Source organism: Mycteria americana, chromosome 6 (genome assembly GCF_035582795.1).
Source record: "Mycteria americana isolate JAX WOST 10 ecotype Jacksonville Zoo and Gardens chromosome 6, USCA_MyAme_1.0, whole genome shotgun sequence".
Lineage (NCBI taxonomy): Eukaryota > Metazoa > Chordata > Aves > Ciconiiformes > Ciconiidae > Mycteria > Mycteria americana.
In genome coordinates this window covers 24,314,669-24,334,504 of record NC_134370.1, presented here as the reverse complement: position 1 = coordinate 24,334,504, position 19,836 = coordinate 24,314,669, and the positions used below count along the sequence as shown (strand labels likewise).

Sequence of the window (19,836 nt, the reverse complement as noted above, 5' to 3'; positions counted from 1 at the left end):
TCAATTGTGCAATCCCCTACACCTGTTTTACACTGGCACAGCTCCGGGGAGTTACTCCCAGACCACCGGCATGGGAGTGCGGGGGCAGGATCATTCCGGTGTATCTGCTGGGCTCAGTGAAGGACGCAGCACTCTGTTGGATAGTGGGAAACTTACAGCACGGTGTTACAGTGGATACAAATGAGGGAGAATAAGAGCTGTGCTATAGGCACAATGTGAGGTATACATAGTGGTTATATGGATGCAAGAGAGAGGAAAATGGGAAACTTTAGCCCAGGAGATTGCCATACATGCCCTGACTCCAAGCAGAGTGTAAAGGCTGATTATTGCCCATAGGTATGTTACAGCACTCTTGCACAGGATCTTCCAAGCAGTACTGGGGGTTAACGCTTTGTGCTTTCAACCCACTTATCACACTGGGAAGTTTTATATGCATTTGGTGCAAGCAAAAACAACTCTGCAAAATCTAGGAAAAAGGGCAAGTGACTGTCTCCTGATGTTTCTTTGTATCAGCTTTGCTTGCAATTGTCTGTGCAGATGATTTTCTACTACAATCGCAGCTGTGTTTGGGGTTTTTTTCCCCCCACTAGACTCTAGGTTTGTTCAGTGGACAACTTGATTTTGATCCAATGTGAAATAAGAAGACAATTTTCCGTAGGATTTCTGCTTTACATAGGAGCTGAAAGGTACGTGCATCTTTGAGTAATCCAATAAAATGAGATATGTTCCCTTCATCCTAGAACCAGCACCCAGCTGGGTATGGGGGAGAAACAGGGAGAGCAGGAGCTAAAGAAGGGGAGTCATTTGCATGTCCAAAGCTGTACTAAATGCAGGCAATCAACCCTATTTCTGTCATGAATCAGGAAATTAGTTTCCGTGCTGTTTGATTCTGCTGGGTTTCCCATACACATTACACAGCTACTTCCTAGAACTCTGTAAATAGCTTTCTAGACTTTGTGGTTTTCCTACTACTTCTTGCTTCATGCATACAATTATTTTTCTTCTGTGCTTTCTGATGTATTATATGAATGCCTGGCATTTTAGGAATTATGTATGAGAACCTAGAGGACACTGGGTTGAATGATGGAGTGAGGAGGGGGCAGAAGAAGGGTGTAAAACACAGCAAGACCCAAGAGAGCTTTTGAGTCATTACTGACAAACAGGATATTGAGAAGGGTTTATGAATTGCATTAAAATGCAATAGGAGGAAGAAGGGGAACAGCATGTTATTTTGAACAGAGAGGAGGAAGAAGTGGGGCACCTGTGGAGTGCCTGGTCTTCTGGGGAACAGAGGCAGTGACTGCAGGAGGCCTGAGGATCAACCTTTTCCTTTCCCCTCTCCTCTGGACTGGCGGCAGTGCTATCTGAGACTCTGCCCTCTGGGCCATTGGCTATTAATAACCGCAGGATGCCTGTGCGAGCAGCCTTCAGGAGTCAAATTCACAGCACTTTGCATCAGCACTTTGTGCTGGGCAGAGCTTGCCTGCGCCCAGGCACCCTGGGTGAGCGGGGCTGCTGGACAAGCCTCCCCAGCAGCACCCAGAGACGGGCTGGGAGGAAGCAGCCCACTGCCGAGCTCTGGGGCAGGCGCGTGAGCTGGTCTGAGCCTGGCACTGCAAGCCTGAGGTGAGTTGACTGGGCAGCAAAATAGTTTAGAGCAGGTGCTGGAGAGGGTAAAGACTGGTTTGGTTTGCAGCAAAACCAAGGAAATGACTGCTGCAAAGACTGATGCAGAAAAGGACGGAGGAATTGAACTAAGGGATAGAGCTCAGGGGAGAAAAGGATAATTGTGGCCCTGGCTTTACGTGCGGGATAGTGGGGAGGATGGGGACTGAGGCTCCAGCAGCCTCCCCACAGCGGGGTGGCTGAAAGAGCAGTAGTCCCAGTGTAGCTCTGAACCCTGTCCATAGTGAAAGACTGCTGCTCCTTTCCTTACACTAGACCAATTGCATGCAGCAGGTTTTCCACTCCCCAATCCTGCTGGATTAGTAAAGGAGGACAGCAGAATGGGATGGACTTGCCCTTGCTGCTCCTTGGGAATAGGTGTTCTAGACGAGCACGGTTCCCCACCAGGGCCAGCCCTTTCTGCTTTACCCCAGGGAGCCCACGTTTGGGGTGTACAGATTATTTCCCTCTGTTTTGCCAGTCTTATGACCCATCAGATGGGCCATAACCTTCCACACCCACCCCCCCCACTCCACCCCCCCCCGCCTCCTGGCAGCATTGCCCCTTTCCTGTCAAGCAGGCCCTGCTTCTTTTATATAGCCAAGCAGATGTCCATCTGCTCGAGGAGAATGTGCAGTGCATGCTTTATGGCTGCACCTGCTCACGCTTGCTTTGGGAATACACCAGGATGGGCTCTTTTATGATTTGAACTACATAGGCAGCATCTCAGTAAAAAGAAAAGCTTGGAAATCTGAAAGAAAAACTAATCCACGAGAGTATCTGCCAATGTGATTGGAGCTGGTTTGCTGTGGCTGGGCTTCTTTTAGCAGTTATCATCACCTCGTCACATGAAAATTATGTTGCAAAAGGACCAATGGTGGAATGAAAGTGCAAAATACATAGGCAATAAAAATGTCTTGATCACAACAAGGGCAGTGTACAAACTCCTAGAGCCAGCTGTTTGCTTGCTAGTTTTAAAATATAACTCACAGTTCAATGTCTTCAGTTCTGAAATTTTAAGCAACTGAAGTGCAAAAAAGCACAAGGACAGAGATGGCTAGTTATTGTCTGCTATTGCTGAAGCCAACGGGTCTTTGCTCATTTTTCTTTGTATTGTATTGTATTAGGAAAGGATCTGTCCCCCTATATGCTGTTGTTTGGGCATGGACAGTGCTGAAGTGAAGGCAAGACATTTGCCATACTTACATTATGTGTGATAACCCCCAAGAAGGACTCTGAGAAGCTGCCTGAAGTGGAATTGCTGAGATTTCTCCTAATTTTCCCTGACTTTGCAGTACAGACCTCTCATTCTATCTGGGGACAGAGATGGGGAACACTGTACCAGAAGAAATCTCCCTCTTCCCCTCCTCCCCACTCCAAAATGATATAAGATCAATACATAAGATACAGGTGCAAGTGACCTCCAACAACCTGGGCGAACAACTTTTCCTTTAACAAGTTTGCCTGTGCCTTCTTCCTCCAGCCCTTCTGTAGCAAAACAGTAGCAGTCATAAAAGACAGAATTACTTAGGGTTTTGATTTGTTTCTTTTTTTTTCAGAACCTGCAGTCTAGTGGTTTTGTGAATACCAATTCTAATTCTAATAGGACTATCTAAATATCCAAACCAAACTTGCACATTATTCAAAACACTCCCAAATAACTCATGGACAGACCCAAAATCTTTATACAAAAATATATATTACCATCTAATGGTAACTGCATGGTATTATAATATGATATGATAGAGCAAATTTTCAAACTGATGCTCTGTTACTGCAGCACAAGATGGTAACAGAGCACCACTGTGGCACACATGGGTGCTGGGAGACTGCCATGTTGCAATTAAAGTGCCTATTTTGGATGACAATGCTATATGGCACCCTGGCAATGCTGCTGCTGTGATCTGCTGCCATATTTTGGGTCATAATGCTAAGTCTCCAGAGAACACCACAATGGCCTACTGATGATATTCTGTATAGGACGATACCATTCACTAGCTCCTTCATGTGGAAGGGGTGGAAAAGAACCTGTGTGTGAAATGAAGGCTGTGTATCTCTTAACTGTAGATGGCAATTAAAAGAGAGGCAAGAAATATCTTTCCAGTGTTTCATTCTCCATTTCCTTGTGTGTTTAGAGCAAAGCAGAGAACCCTCTGTGGGAATGCCCCTTGCAGGGACTCCTGCTCCTGTTAAAAGGAAAAAGTCCACTAAACTCATTGGGAAGCTGACACACGAAGGTAAGATACGCAAAACTGCACACGTGAGAATTGTTTGGATTTCAACCTGAATTTCAGCCTTTAAAACTTCACACCCTGTATGACTGAACTCCCAGAGCAAGACATGCAGTGAACATACCAGGAGGCAGAGCCACAAATATTACTAAAGCTCAGCCTTCAATCACATCACATTTTCTAATTTACTGTTCAAAAGCATTGCACACACACTCAGGTCAAATGTTGACCTAGGTTACACTTTGTAAACCCATATTCTCCTGCAGCATTAATTTGGATGCACACCAATGTGAATGGAAAGCGAACATGATCTTTTACAGGTATGAATATTGCAGTGCCTAATTATATTCTATGTTGTTCTTTCTCTCATAAACTTTGTCTCTAATTTGTTTTTTCCTGTATGTGAGAGAACTCCTTTGATTCCAGCACTCATTAGTTGAAAAAGTCAAAGTCTCTTAGAGGGAGGTAATACAGCAGGAAGAATATAACTTGGGACACTTTTCTTTCTACAGAATACCTGTGTATTGAGTAGGGTGACTTTTAATTTACTGTGATATCCTTATCTTCTCTTTACTTTTGACAGCATGGGGAAGGTTTTTAGAGGTTTTGAAATGTAATAATTCAGTGCTGTCCCTTTCTTCAGCCCCCCAAAGGGCTGTAGAAACTTCTTTGCTAGGGCACAGGTATATATTTTTCTGTTTGTCCCTAATATTTTATTCAAGTAAACAAGTAAGTAAAAATCCAATTTTCAGTTAAAGGGCATTTCCTCCTCTGCTATGAAATAGTGCTATATAAAATTGTCTTGCTAAAAAAAAAAAATAGTAATTTCTTCAGAGAATGTCTAATAAAATGAATGGGCTTATACCAATTTTATACCAGTTTAAGGATGCAGATTCATTCTCTGTTGTAAATGAGATGTAGAGGTGGATAAGTGGTCTTAACCTTGCTTAATACAGAAAAAAGAAAGCCGAGGAAAAGTTGCTCGTTTCTGAATGAAAAGCTTTAACTGCATTTCTGCAAGATTTTTACACTGAAAATGTTTGAATCCATTGCTTTGATGGAGAATTGGTGGTAGCATATTAAATGGAAAAGGACTTATTGAGTAACCAGTGTACTAAGACTTGAAGAGAACTTCAACTACTTTTCCCTTTAAAAATTCTCCTTAAAACAAATAAACAAAAAGATATAATAACATTGAATCTTGCCATGGTTTCAGGATAATGTTTAAACCAAAGCACACCAGAGTTGTCTTTATTTATTATGTCAGCCCAATCCAAAGAGCTGACTGCCACTCATCTAATTCCAGAGGAGGGGAGGCGAGTGCAGGGCAGTAACCAGACAAGGCAGTGGTGCATTTTGAGGCAGTACTAAGGAATCCTGCTGCTCCGACTAAGGTGCTTCAGATGTGGGACACGTGCATCTAGCTCCACCCTTATGCAACTCTTCTCTGTGCAGATTTGCCTCGATTGCAATCCAGAGTAAATTCCACTGATCTATATCCGAAGTGTCATCAATGTAAAAGTTTGGTGCATAGGTTATTTCCTAAAAACTCAATTTAGAAGATAATTTGGCTGCTTGAAGTCACTACTGATGCTGGGAATCAATGAACAAAAGACTTGGACCAGAGCACTTACTAAAGCGTCCCATTTCATATGTTTTGTAGTCATGCCACAAGAAGTGTCCAAGCTGAACTTGGGGAAGAAGATCAGCATCCCCAGAGATGTGATGCTAGAAGAGCTTTCTCTCCTCACGAACAAAGGATCCAAGATGTTCAAATTACGTCAGCTGAGGGTGGAGAAGTTCATTTATGAGAATAACCCTGATGCCTTCACCGACAATTCTGTGGTAGGTCAGAGATTAAAACTAAAAAGCTGCTCCATACATCCAGGGGAAACAGGAATGGAGCGTGCCCAAGCTCTCCTCTGTCTGTATATGCATGGGCTGGGGGGGATCTACTAGCAAAGAAGTGCAGGAAAAAGCCAAAATTATATAAACACACAAGTTTTATTCCCTTTCAGCAGCAGCATTAGTTTTCTTTGGCAAATACTTGGTACCACACATGCAGAAGCATGAGAAAATTGAGTTCTGAGTGATGAGGGAGGACTGCATGTTTGGCAGGTGTTCAGAGCTGCGCAGGGCAGGACTAATTGTTTTTGTACCCATTCCATTTCTTCTTTGCAAGATGGAAATGATCCATGCAGGTCTGACTTCAGCTCCAGTAGGTGCAGTTCTATTTGTAGCCTAGGATACACTTTTATCCTTCCTGCTGGGCAGAGTCCTCTGCTCATTTCTGCAAGAAATTCCATAAATGAAAATTCAGACAGAAATCTCTACCCTGACACTGCAGTATCTTCACTTTATTTGCTAGAAGCTACATTTGTTTTCTTCTAAAGTATTTGCCTATCAGATATGGTGAATAAATTAAGACATTCTTTTTTTTCCATTTCCCATGAGTTAGTACTGTTATTTAATCTTTGAACTTCTCTCTACAGTTAGTTGCCTGATGTAAAGTCTTCTGAAGATACTTAAACTTTTACAAATGAAACTCTCCTTTCACATGATTGCCAGCAGTTCAGTAAAACAAATAGAAAATACTTCAGGTTCATATGCATTTTGATGTAGCATCTCCTCTTCTGATGTTCTTTAAAAATTATTTGGTGCCATTTTATCCCTTTATTGGCATCTATTTTCCAGTCCAAGGAAACTCAAGCAAAATAATAAAAGTCAAGCTGAAGAAAATGTTCTGCCAAACAAAAGCACGCTATTTTTTAGCCCTCTGATGTTTTCAAAAGCAGCAATAAGTAAATCTTTGCAGTTCACTTCTAAAAATGACAATTTGGGAAGCAGGATATGGAAAGATGCCTGAAAAAAAAAAAAAAGTCATTAAAATTACAACAGTAGGTCAGATTACAGATCAGGGATGACAGACCAGAGATATAGCAAGCACATCTGGTGGTGTTAGACTTCAGGCAGTTTCTTCATCAATTTGTGCTTTAGGTAGTTCATCTCTTCAGTGAGCTATCTCCTAGAAAGGATGTGAGAATGAATGGTGTGTTGAACTTCGGACTCTTCAGATGAAAATCCTAGAGAAATGCAAGCTGTTTTTATAAATACTCAGCAATCTCAGAGCTCCTAAAACATATGAGGGCCAAGTTCATATGTCAGAATCTGCTGCAGTGAGGCGGAGTGAGAAAATAATAAGGTGAGGGAGTAAAAAGGCTGAAGTCCAAACTTTCAAATATTTGAGGGTGTCACTTAAGGGTGTTCAGTCAGAGAAACACAAAGCGAATGAGTTGTGACAAACTGACTCAAAACTGGACATGCACAGAGTCCCTCTACGACTGACATTACAAAGGCTGATGACAATCGCTTCTTTTTTGTTAGCTGTTTTTCCTACTTTGTTTATTCATCCGCGCGTGATATTCACTCCATACCCTTTCTGTAGCAAATCTCTCCCTCTATTCTGTAAGAACACCCCTGCTCCCAAGCTCTTTGAGCAAGGCTGTAAGATACTGTGCTGTGGAGAAATGTATTTGGGGGTTAGACAAGACCCTAACAAGCCTAGGATTTTCTTCATGGCTTTGCTGTATGAGAACAATCGCATGGTCTCCAAACAGCAGCTGGTACTCTGCTTCAAAATCCTCCATGATTCACTTTCAGGGCTATCTTTTCTCCACATTCATGGTACAGATAACAAATCTCCATTGGTCAGTGCAGGAAGACTTCAGTCTGCCCTACAGCCCTCACTCGGGGCCAGCTTAGCAGGATCACAAACGTAATTGTTACCATTTGCTGGCTGCCCTGTGCGCTCTGTGCAAGGACTCTGCCAGGCTGCATCCACTGCCTCTGTGGATAACTATTCTCATCACCACAGCCAGCACGAGTTAGCACCTTTGCTGGCAGTCAGAGCAGTGAGAAGAAAAGCTGAGCGGTTGCAGCAACTGAGCCATCCTCTTGGAGAGCTGGTTGCTCTTGGGCAGGTAAAGGCAACAGGTCTGTGACCTCACTGTTATATTCCAAACCATCAGGACAATGCCTGACCTTGGGACCAAATAACTTTCAGCAAAAAGCCCTTTTGATTGCAATATTTGATTAGCTTTTTATTCCTTTCCGTTCTTGCTCCTGGCTCTGCTGAAAGGCGGATGCAGAAAAGAAGGCTTAAACAAAAGGGAACTGTGGGAGGAAGATAATGGCAAAGTAACGAATTCCTACTGCTACTTCCAGTTGCTTCCCCCTCCCAGTTAATTTTCATGTCCTTTGCTCCCCATCCCAAAGAAGTCCTTGTGCCTTTAAGGCTGTGGGACAGTGAAAGGATTTAAAGTTAGTCATGTGTTTTCTGCTTTTATATCATAGATTTCTTAACTGTCTTAGAATATTCTCAGGACACACTTAGCAAAGCAGGGCAAGAAAGGTCTGGGATGGAGTACAGATTGTTTCTTTCCCCCAGAAAAAGTTTAACAGCAAGGTAATGTAATATAAAAACACACAAAGAGAAAGGTTATTAAAAATAAATCCAAACCATATAAGGGATCCCAGAATAGCCTGTGCTGTAGCCATAAACCTTCCACACAAGGGAGAAGATCTCAGCAGTCACGTGTCATCGATCCACCCTCCTGCTTCTCTCCTCCTCCTTCTCCTCCAGCCAAACCACCACACTGGACAATCAGATCATTCTTCTTACTTCTAGTGGAGAAAACATACATATTGTGTGTGCGTGAACGTTAGACAGCTCCATGCAAAATTGAGAACCTGCCAGTCTCTTGATCACTGCTGTAGCTCTACCCATCCAGTTAAAGGCAAACGGTAGCTAAACCCACAGTCAAAAGGACTGACCATTCCCAACATGAGCAAAATGAAATGCACTACCTACTGTGTAGCTGTTTTCGACAATACTGTGACCCTCTTCTCTTGCAAATATAGAGTACAAGGGGATGTTTTTAGGGAGGGCTGAGTTTGACACTTTTAGCACACTGATATCCTGCCAAACAGGGAGAGTTCACGTGACGTCCTCCTTGTTTGGTGCTGTGCTGGAGAAGCTGGGGTCTGCTGAGCCCTGTCTAGTAAATCAGAAGAAGGATTTCTTCTCCTCACCCCAGGCTGTGCCACCCTGACGCAGGAACTGTGGTTCTCTCCATGTCTCAGAGGATATTATCAACCTCACTGTGGAGCTGCAAGATGCAGTTTACTATTGACTAAAGACGATGATGAAATCCTATCTTGCTATGTGCTCTATTACTGTAGCATCTGACCAACTATAGCATGAAGGAAATTACTACATTTATTTTTTAATGGTGAAACTCAACCATGGGGTAGATTAACGAATCACCCATAATCATAGGGAGGGTCTCAGTCTTATCTCTGGGTCTCCTAAATTCCACTTCACTGTTCAGCAATTAATAGATCAGCAGCTCACAGACCTTTTCTCCACTTCATAATGCTAAATTTATTTGGCCTCAAGCACATCAAGATCATGTGAAACTATGTTTCTTAGCCTTACAGCCCCACTCATTATTGCCCTAACTCCTCTCAAGGTCCCACCTCTGCTTTGGGAACCTCTGTGTAAGACCTTCCTGCTATTGTCAAGTGGAAACTGAGAACACAACCATAGTTATGCTTTTTGGGTGTTGCTGTTATGCTGTTTTTCTTCCAGTGAGGATCCTTAAAAATAGCCTTTCTGCTAGTCGAAACCTGTGGCCTGATTTGGGTTACATGCAGGAGACAGTTTATAGAAAGACTTGATTTGCCTCTTCCCCCCGCCCCCTCTTTCTGCTTTACCTATCAGATCTTAAATTAAAACCATTGGCAAGGTGGAATAACCAATATCTGAGGAGACAATTATCAGCAGTAGTACATCAAAAAAACCCAGACCCACAAAAAAAAAAAACGCACCTTGATACATTCTCAGACTCACCCACAAGTTAAAATAAATGCCGTTTCCACATCTTGGCAATGCTTGTATGAAAACAAGCTGAACATGTGTTGGCAAGTAATTTCTGCTGAAATTCAGGTCAAGAGGTCTCTTCAGATAAGCTAAGACACCAAATGTGAAACAAAACATAAGAAGTGAAAAAGGGTTAAAGAATTGGATTACTGTTCTTCTGGATAATGGCAGGAGTTACCTGTATTTTGCTGCTGAACAAGAACCCCGAGGAGTAAGCAGAGGTGGCAGGAAGAGAACAGAAGTGGTTATGTTACAACGCCAAAAGTGGTGCTTCACAGTAGACAGAAGTACACAAACAACCTGCCTCAGATCTTACATGTTAAATAGCCAGACATGATACAGTGTGTGAAGGAAAGCATAAGGACAGAGGAACAGAGATGTTATCATGCAGCTACTTGGTTTAATGCACAAGTATGCACTGATGGCTCTCTTTGCCCCTTAATGTACTTAGAAGAATGCCAATCAAGATCACTGGAGGTAGGGTTAAAGCAAAAATGTTAGGAAAAGCATTCTTTCTAGGAAGTCTGTTCTGCAGGGAATATTCAACCTCTTGAACAAATGTTACAGGATAACTGCAAGCTGAGATATGAGAGAGTCTCAGGTTATGACCTAAGTGGAACAAGTCAGCTGACACGTAACTTTTCTAACAAAATGAGCCTTGCTGTGCTGGAGTTGGATTGGTGCAGAAGACCTGGAGGTCCCAACTACACCCAAAGCTGTATAAGAGTGAACATGAAGTCTGATGCCTTCTTACTCAAGAAGTGACTGGTGTGGAAACAGCAGAATGACAGAGAGGAAGAGCCTTTTATTTTCCACAGAAGTTTGTTGGAGCACTGTGAGAAAACTTTGGACTGAAATTCTGAAACTCAATTTCTTTCATCCACAAAGAAAATATGGCAAGGGCGATATAAAACATACAAATAAAATATAAATAATTTTGGGTAGTATTAGATAAAAATTCCCATTATTTAGATGGGTAAATTCAGGCATAGAGGCAAAAAATAATTTGCCTAAGATTAAACAGCAAGTCAGAAGCAGACCTGGAAATAGAAAGCAGGAGCTCAACCCACTGAACTGTGCCTCTGGGGGAGCATGTTTAAAAAAAAAATTAGCTTAAGACACTTTAACAGCTGAGGTTACTTTTTACTTTCATCCTTTTTTTTTAAAGTGAATCAGAGGTTTAAGGCTATGCAACTCCAAATTAAGGACTGAGGCATACACTTTGATAAAAACAGTAGGCAGTCTATGAGACTCTCCCAGTGTCTGAATTTTAAATCTCCCATCCCACCATAAGGAGCATTTGAGTGGCTGCCACTGAGAGGACGCAGTCACAGTAACTTCAGAAGTGTTAGTAACCACATAGGCATCAAACCTTTGGGAAGCTCTTTATCAGTGAAGTGGAAATAGAAACACATTTGGTGGCCTCAATCATTCTCTTTAGGGCACAGCAAGGAGCTGACGGGGAGCACACAGTGTCTCCTCCTGGGGACTGCCTGCAGTGACGTCAGGGCCTTGAGATACTTAGAGATCTCAGCTCCATTAGTTGGATCATCTTTCCTTATCTATTTTTCATGAGACACATGCAGTAGCTCTAGAGAATTCAGAATTCATCCATCTAGGCCTGCAGGATCAGGCTCTTGCCAGCACTAAGGACTTCAAAGACATGAGCTCAATTTGTTTAGCCAACCCAGAGGACTACACATCACATGAACTTGCTACAATTGTTCTCTTGTTAGAGTGGATTTAGGGACGCCCAGGGACTGATAACATTCACTACCTCCAGCAATGCACAGACAGGGCAGACCCTACCACAGAGGGACTGTGTGATCTGGCCCCAGAGCCAACAGGAAAAGGTTATCAGCCTTCTCAGTTGGCACTCCTGGGCTTCTCTCCTGTGACTTCCACCAACAGGGTCAATCAACCCTAACTAAGAGGTTGGTTTTGTGATGTGAATAGGCATATACGTAAAAGCTCCATATCCTGTTAGCAGTGGCCCAAGACACGCATTTCCTTCAAGTGTAAGCTGTATTTCACGCTGAACACCCTGACTAGAGGCACGCTGTAAGCCCCAGAGACAAAGTTGCACCTACCCAGCTTTCACTATGTCAAGACTCCTGCTTGAGGCTGCCATTCCTGAGCTCCACTCTCTTGGAACGAGCTCATTTGAATCCACCAAGGTTCAAGATTTCAAAGAGATGAATTTGCCTTTGCCTCCTGTTATAGAAAAAGAAGATTCTCCTATTAATTGGAGCTTAGACAATCTATTGTGGTGGCCAAAACTAAAGAAAATTATATTTTTATTCTAGCAGGTGAGTAGACTGGGGTATTGCATGGAAAATGGGTCTTTCCTATCTGAATGGAGATGTCTGCTGAACACAGGATGTTTTCTCAGAGGGTCCGTCAAGAATCATGAACTAGCCTGAGACCAATCAAACTAATTTCATTTGCAGCTAAATAAGATTTACGTGTGGCTTTCCTTAGTTTTAGAGAAACTTCACTCCTGCTTAGTGATAATACTGCAATTTAAAATAACACCAGATGACAATGATGTCCTTTCCTGGTCACATCAAGTATTGCTGTGCACAAAATCTAATCAGCCCTTTTTACTGTAGCTCATGTTATGCTGATGTTTGGTGACCTTTTTTTTTGCAGGCAAGTGCATGTAAGTAACCAGAGGAAAAGAGAAATAAGCTTAATTCTCAGGAAGGGCACACAGCATGGGTGAAACTTGAAGGAAAACAGATGCAAATCCTGTTTTGAAATTACCGAGCAAATCAGTAGAAGCATTAACCTTGCGTATATAGTACCGTTTTGAGAATAACCCCCTTCTGACCCCTAGCCCTCAAAAAACCCTTTTTTCAGTTTGCCTTTTTACAGCTACATAGCTCCCACGCATAATTGAACAGATTGCCCTCCTAGCTTCTGTGTACAGCTTAATGCTCACAATCCTCTCCCTTCTCAGTGCTTCCTGACATTCAGGGGAACATTATCTCCTCTGTTCCTAAAAAGGGAATTCCCTACAGCTAGGAGAAGGACAGACAGTCCCTAAAGGCCCTGGGGGCACCAGCTCTGCCACTTCAGCCTGCAGCTGGCTGCCTGCCTGGGTTGCAGCCTGGTGACCTGCTGTGAAACCCTGGACACTGTTGCTGGAGACACAGGGAACGGAGGGTTAGATAATTCTGCCTTGAGCCTTGTGGGGTTTTCGCTTCTCATCTATTTTTAGCTGACCGAACAGCTGGCCTTGGAAGCCTGTTTACAGCCTGGAAAGCTTCTTTTTGCTAAACTGTACTAGGTGTAAGAGCCCTGAGAAAGCCTTAACCCTTTGAGAGCCAGCCCTGAGGTTGGCACTCTTGTCTCCCATTGACTGCCTGAGATGAATTTATACTAGCAGAATTGCAGCATGAGGAACCACAGATTCATTCAGCTTCAGCTGTATTTGTTACATCTTTGCACATCTATAGCCTGTCCCCTAGTCCAACAGGAAAGACCGTATGTGATATATAACCCAAGTTACTTGTATTATAGAGCTGTGTGAGCCGTAATACACAAGAGATACGTTTTTATATCTGACAGGAGTCAAGCTTTGATCTCACAACCAATACATAAATCATTTTTCTGAACATATTATATCAGTTTCTGTTCCACAGAAGTATTTATTAAAATTGCTGTGTGCAAAGACAGGACCTTGTGCTGGCACCACAGAGTCTATAAGTCCTGCACGGACTGTTTGATCTTTCACTATGTACTGTAGGGATTGTGCCTTCTAGCCTGGACTGGGGAGAGTGGACGGCCTGGACAATAAGACCAACTTGATTTTACTGACGGATACAGCTTGCTTTCTTGCCTTGTTGCTGGTTAGATTTGGTTCATTAATGCACATATTGCTACAAACAAAACTCTTCCTTTTTGTCATTTTCCTCTTGTGGTCTCCAGGAAGTCTTTCATGTTTTCCCAGGCTGCTATTTCTTCAGTCTTTCTCAATGTGTAAATACCCCTCCCCATGCAGACCTTCATATATATAGAAAACAGACATACAGGCTTTTATGTTGTCACAGGTACCCTGTTGTTCTGGTGCCCTGTAACACTTAGCTCCCATACTGTAATCGAGCTGACTTTGCTGGGCTATCTTAACCGTGACATGAAAACACTTCCTATTTCTTGTCCAACTTGCTTTCCTACAGGTTACCCAATGTATCTCTGTCTGGAGCTTTACCTGCTCTGGCAAAAGCTGTATTTCCCTTCCCTTCCTCCTGTATTTCATGCTGATCACTGCTGGGGACAATACGCAGATCCCTCTCTTCTCCCCTTGATCATATAAAATGACTATGAGGTGTCCATTAAAAGGTGTGCTTCCATTGCCCTTGCTGCTGTTCTACAACTGCTCCTATACTGAATACAGAGAATAACTCACATGAACTTCTGCCACTGGTTTTGTAACAGATACAAAACTGGTCAGATCACAGCAACTTGGGAGTTCATGTTCTGGGACCCTACCCTGCAAATGTGAATGAACCATATCCTGTAACAGGGATTCCTACTCTCTTTTCTCCTGCCCTAGGATCACTTTCAGAAGTTCATCCCACCAGGAGGGCATTATGGGGAAGATGCTCATGGCTATGCCCACGGGCGGATGGTAGGAGGAGTGACAGCTGGGCAGCATGGCTCCAGTAAGCAGCAGTATCCCGCTGTTCCTCCTAGGCCTGGAAGCAAAGGAGGCCCTGGGAACAGTGAAGGGGAGCGTGAGGGGCAATTGGCTGGAACTGGTGGAGAAGGAGGAGATGGTACTGAGAAAGGCAAGTATCTCTCTGCAAGAACAAGAAATAGCTAAAGCTATCAGAGCTTGTGCCAACCTTACTCTTAGGGACAAGTAAATTAATTCGACTAAAACCTGAATTCTTCCGAACTAAGTTCCATTGCAAAGTCTAGGAAAGTTGAACTGCCTTTAGCTTGATAGTTTTGTTTGCATGCTTCTGTGTTGCTCAGTCATGGGCAAGAAGCAGAAATACCTGCATTGGCTGGACCAAAGAAGTGATGGGAAACTTAACCACTGGGCTCCTAAGGTTGATACAGCAGTATGCCAGTAAGGCATACTCTTTCCTTTCAAGGGTTTCACACTGACCGCTACTGGAGATAGTAGTATTAGCTCTTTAGCTCAGCAGTCTGACCTGACACATCAGTCTTGAGTATATCAGCCCTGATTTCAAATCAAAGTTTTCACCTAAACAAACAGCACTTTTTGGATAATCTTCAGAAAGGAACAGCAATATTTCAAAAAGTTATCTGGTAATCACCACTGGTCTACTGAAGCAATATCTTCATGACTAAAAGTATTTTTCATTTAATTTAGTTCTTGCTTCATTTTATCCTCTGTTTGCTTTGGCCAGAAACCTCTAGAACCAAATCCCTTGTATGAAAATCAGCAGGTGAAATCATTATTTTAACAGCCCCTATGGGATTTTACAACAAAAAGCAAATTTGCTTGGGAATGAGGAACCACTGTCATAAGTGACCAAATGAGTGACTTGTAAAATCCAAGGTTTTTCATTTACCTTCTGGAAGAATGTGCATTTTATATCAAAATCACCTTGTACATTTCTGGGCACCCCAGTGAAAAAGAAATTTGTGTAGACTCTCTGTCTTCTTATAGGAGATTTTTCTCCATTGTTAGCCTATTTCTGTGTGCAGGGAGAAGGAGGATTAACATCATCCTATAGCTTTTACTGCAGAGATGGATCCCAATTGCTTTTATTTTTCAACCCTAGCAATCAATTTACTTCTAAACGACTTAAACTAAGTCCTTCACACAGAAAGAGGGGGGTAGTTGTTTTTATTTTTTTAATGAAAGTGAGATTCTTGTACATGTCTGCAATTCTCTGGAACCAGGAAAGCCCAGGATTTGGCAAGGTTTGAAGAAAATAAGCAAGACAAAGAAAGAAGGTGTGATAAAGAAGAAAGTTTCAGAGAAGAGTCATAGTCTTCATTCTTTGCTACTTACTTCATAAGGGTTTATGTTTTCTACACAAACTATAGCACCATGAACGCACCAGAATGTCTAACTCCATTAACCTATTATTCCCATCTGCCCTAATCAAGCTAAGCAGAAGTCACTGCTCAGGAGTTTTAAGGTTTCTGAAGGATGAGAATCTTAAAAGTGTGCTACGTATCAATACAGAACCAATGCTTTTATTAGCAAAGTGGTATTATACACAACTGGAAGAAAAATGAAAAAAAAAAGAAAAAAGAGGCACACAGAATGAAAACCCTTGTCTAAGCTCATTTGCTTAATGGAGCAGCCACAAGCTAACCTAAAATTTCTGGCAATCAAGTATCTGACTCAACAGCAAAGTGCAGCTCTGTCATTGACAGGATTTTAACTTCCAGAGAGATACCCCATCATATTTTCAAACTGCTTTTAGCCATCCTGAGTGGTTTGAGCCAGGCTTGTCTCTAACATCCTGGCTCAGGAGGGGGAAAATATGAATGTCTGTTCATGTAATCACAAAGAAAATGCCAACTTATAAAAATACTGAGACAAGGGAAATGGTAATTTTAGAACATTCAAGAATAGACTACCGAGAAAGACATTAGTAAAGATGGTTGTGGGTTGCCAAGACCCTGAAATATGATGGTTAAAGGTTTTTGGTCAGTTAGAGCGAACTTCAAAGTCTGAGTCTACTTTTGGAGTTTACAGTCAGGGCTTTGTTTGTTGCATCTGATGACAATGATAGGGTTTATGTGGAGGGATTATGTCTGCTATGATCAGACAGGGAAGAGAGAAGTAAATTATGAAATTATATAGCCTTTTCCCTTGTATAAAGCTTTCCCCAAGGTAGTGAAAGAGATGATGGGGTAAGGACATTGGTTCTTGGGGTAAGAGGTTTCTATTTGAGCAACCAGAAAGAACAATGAAAAATTAGCTTTCAAATATATGCTCTAATGCAAATTCCTGGATGAGTGGCTCTTAGACTGTGGTACATCTGCTTTTGTGGATAACGACGGAAGTGGCGTATGACAGTCTTTTTTAAGAGAAATCTAACCATAAAATCTCAGACTTGATCTAGGAATTAGAGAAATCTGGAAACAAAGCTGGTGTCTCAACTTCAATAGCAGAATACAGAAAGGCAACGTATTTAGAGTAAGTGTCATCTAACTAGAGTGTTTTACCTTCCTCTGTTTACAGATGGAAAGTCAGGAGGCAAAAAAATCACTGTATTTAAAACTTACATCTCCCCCTGGGAACGAGCAATGGGTATCAGCCCCGAGGACAAAAGTCAGTTCACCATTGACTTACTGTCATATAGTCCCAAAGCTGATTTCCCCCACTACAAGTCTTTTAACCGGTAAGTCTTCTTGGATATTCAGTTCAGTTTATTTAGCACGAGGAAACACAATAACCCTGGCCATAGCCCTCCTGTCTTGTGCAATGTAAATAAGTTTAAGTTGCATGTCATGTTGCTTAGCACAGTCTCCTGTGGATGAAATGTTTGGAGGCCTACAAAGAGAAGATACATTAAGAGCTAGAGATTTTAATTCAGCTTATGGACAGAAAACCTACACAGCAGGATAAGAGGACTTTAATCCTATTTTCCTTTCTTTCTCGCCCCATTTGACCAGGGAGATTTAGCTTGCCACTGTTTATTACTGCAGCCATTTAAAGTTCAAGAGTTCAGGAAAAATACTCATGATCAGAAGCCATATACTTCACAGTACTTCAGATAAGAATCAAGATCTTCCTGCTGCTTCTGATAAGAACTGAAAGTTTTACAAATATTTCTAGGGCAGCAACAATCTTCTGTTAACCTCTCTATATAATTTTGCCACCCACTTCCATAGCCTCAGCACATCAGTACCCAGGACAAACCCAAGCCCCGCTTATTTCTTCAATAATGAAGGACATGCACGGGGGGGGGGGGGGGGGGGGGTGGGGGTGGGGGGGGTGTTTTAAATCTTTTTTAGTACATAGGCAATGGATACGTTTATGTTCTTGGGAAAGATTTGTTGGCCAGTCAACTGCAACAGTGGTAAAATCATATTACAATCTCGATAACTTTGATTATTGATTTTCTAAATCCCATTGTTTACCTATGCTCTGTTAGCTAACTCCACGTATTCCCCTATGCCAGGACTGCCATGCCGTACGGGGGTTATGAGAAAGCAGCCAAACGGATGACCTTCAGAGTGCCTCAGTTTGATATTTGCCCTTTGCTTCCAGAATCTCTCATGATATATAATCAAAATTTCAGCAACAGACCCTCCTTCAACAGAACCCCAATACCTTGGATGCCTTCAGGAGACTCCTCCGAGTACCACACTGAGGTCAATGTGCCAAGGAGTGGTGAAACAGAAGAGCTGTAAATCCCAACTGCCAAGGCCTTCCTTTTTTCTCAGCCCTTTCTATTTGCAAGTTGATAGCAAGTGGCTGAAAAATGCAACTCTAGTTCTGTCAGCCCTTCCTTTCTTTTGCCCTTAGCCCAGACAAGTTCCTAGCAGGTTCTAAACTTATCTTCGCTGTGGTGTTAATCCATATCAGAAACAGTTTGAGGGAAAGGAGCTTTTTATTCACCAGAGCATAAAAGGACAAAACTAGGAAGTGTTTCTCTGTTTAGCAATGCTAAATGCTGCCTGTCTGCTCCATAATAAATCTGTTTTGTCATATATTAACAAGTAATAAAACACCAAGAGGAAAAAAAGCCTTTGTTTTCTCTTTAAAAAATGCTGCTGAATCAATTTCGGGATTAACAATAACAAAACTTTCAACCTCACAACAAGACTTGGAAGAAAGATCAGGGAATGATGGGGATGGTCATAAGACAGGTATACATGAAGGTGGCTTGGATAAATACTGCAAAACTGATGGTGAAGAATGACGACTTTGAGAGGAAATGATATGGGTAATCATAACAGCATCAGAGATAAAATAGCAAGTCAGCCTGTCAGTGTAACAGACAGATTAAAGTATTTCACTGTCACCTAAGATACCCCAGTTCTCCAGAGTATAAAATAGGTGACAGCTTAAGCAAATTTTTGTTCACACAGAGAAACCAATAAGGCAAAAGGTCGGGAAGGAACAGAGGCACACCCAAGTGAGATGACTTACCCATAGTTAGAGAGCAAGAAAGACAAAGCTTTTAACTACAACAGAAGTAATTTGACACCCGCCATGCTGCATTATTTATTCAAATACACAGCATCAAAGTCTACTCCATTTCTTGTAACAGCTTCATCAATGCCACACATATAGGAAGAAAGGCAGGCACTGTGGAAATCCAATAAAGAACTTTATTTTTCTACATGAAATACCTTCTGTGTCATGAACATTTGTACGCTGACACATAACATACAAGACTGCTGTTTCACTACCATACCCTAGCTCAGCCTGCATGGAGACTAGTTTGGCATTCTCTGTCCTGGTGCCTTCTTTAGACCACTTCCTCTTATAAACAGGTCTTAGGGGGACAGCTTCCATTGAAGTACTTTTAATTTAGGAGTTTTTCCTCCTTGTTTAGAAATCCCTGCAACCATATATTTGATTTTTATTCTGTTTGGATAGTTATGAGCTTTGTTACACTCCTCTAAAAGGCCACTGCCAGGGCTACCCTGAGATCTCTTAAAAATTGTGCTAATAATAACAAGCTGCAGAAGTAATGAATGAGTAGTTTCCTAACCTTTCTGCTGAAATGGCTAAAGAACATTTATTATATGGCCTATTAAATGATTAAGAAGTATCCATAACTCAGTTCTGTGACTAAACTCAAAAACATGAAGGTAGTACTTTGATCTTCTGAAGAACATTTCAACAAAAATTAAAAAGGTTGTCTTTTTTGACATGTTCCTACAAAGTATTTGAAGTCTGAGTTGAAAACAAATCCTCAGAAAAACTTGGGTTTTTTCTTTGGACAAAATGGATCCAGGAATTAGTTGAGAAGACATTTCCCACATTGATTTCCTTTTTTAATGCCTACATAAATACATGCAAATTTCACTAGTGAAAGACATTTA

General features: G+C 42.0%; 1 protein-coding gene across 1 annotated transcript; it reads left to right on the top strand.

The window, feature by feature from the left end:
- Positions 1–1,436: 1,436 nt before the first annotated feature.
- MYOZ1 (myozenin 1) lies at positions 1,437–18,551 on the top strand. Its single transcript, XM_075504112.1, has 6 exons — positions 1,437–1,626; positions 3,801–3,902; positions 5,560–5,741; positions 14,396–14,630; positions 17,018–17,177; positions 17,961–18,551. Exons 2-6 carry the CDS (start codon positions 3,827–3,829, stop codon positions 18,190–18,192), a joined length of 885 nt encoding a protein of 294 aa, XP_075360227.1. The 5' UTR covers positions 1,437–1,626; positions 3,801–3,826; the 3' UTR covers positions 18,193–18,551.
- The last annotated feature ends 1,285 nt before the right edge of the window (positions 18,552–19,836 follow it).

What these genes read in the sequence shown, in the direction of transcription:
- MYOZ1 (XM_075504112.1), top strand. Translation starts at nt 3,827, where the DNA reads ATGCCCCTTGCAGGGACTCCTGCTCCTGTTAAAAGGAAAAAGTCCACT. An exon ending in AGGAGATGGTACTGAGAAAG is followed by an intron (nt 14,631 to 17,017) that starts GCAAGTATCTCT and finishes CTCTGTTTACAG; the next exon opens with ATGGAAAGTCAGGAGGCAAA. An exon ending in CACTACAAGTCTTTTAACCG is followed by an intron (nt 17,178 to 17,960) that starts GTAAGTCTTCTT and finishes CCCCTATGCCAG; the next exon opens with GACTGCCATGCCGTACGGGG.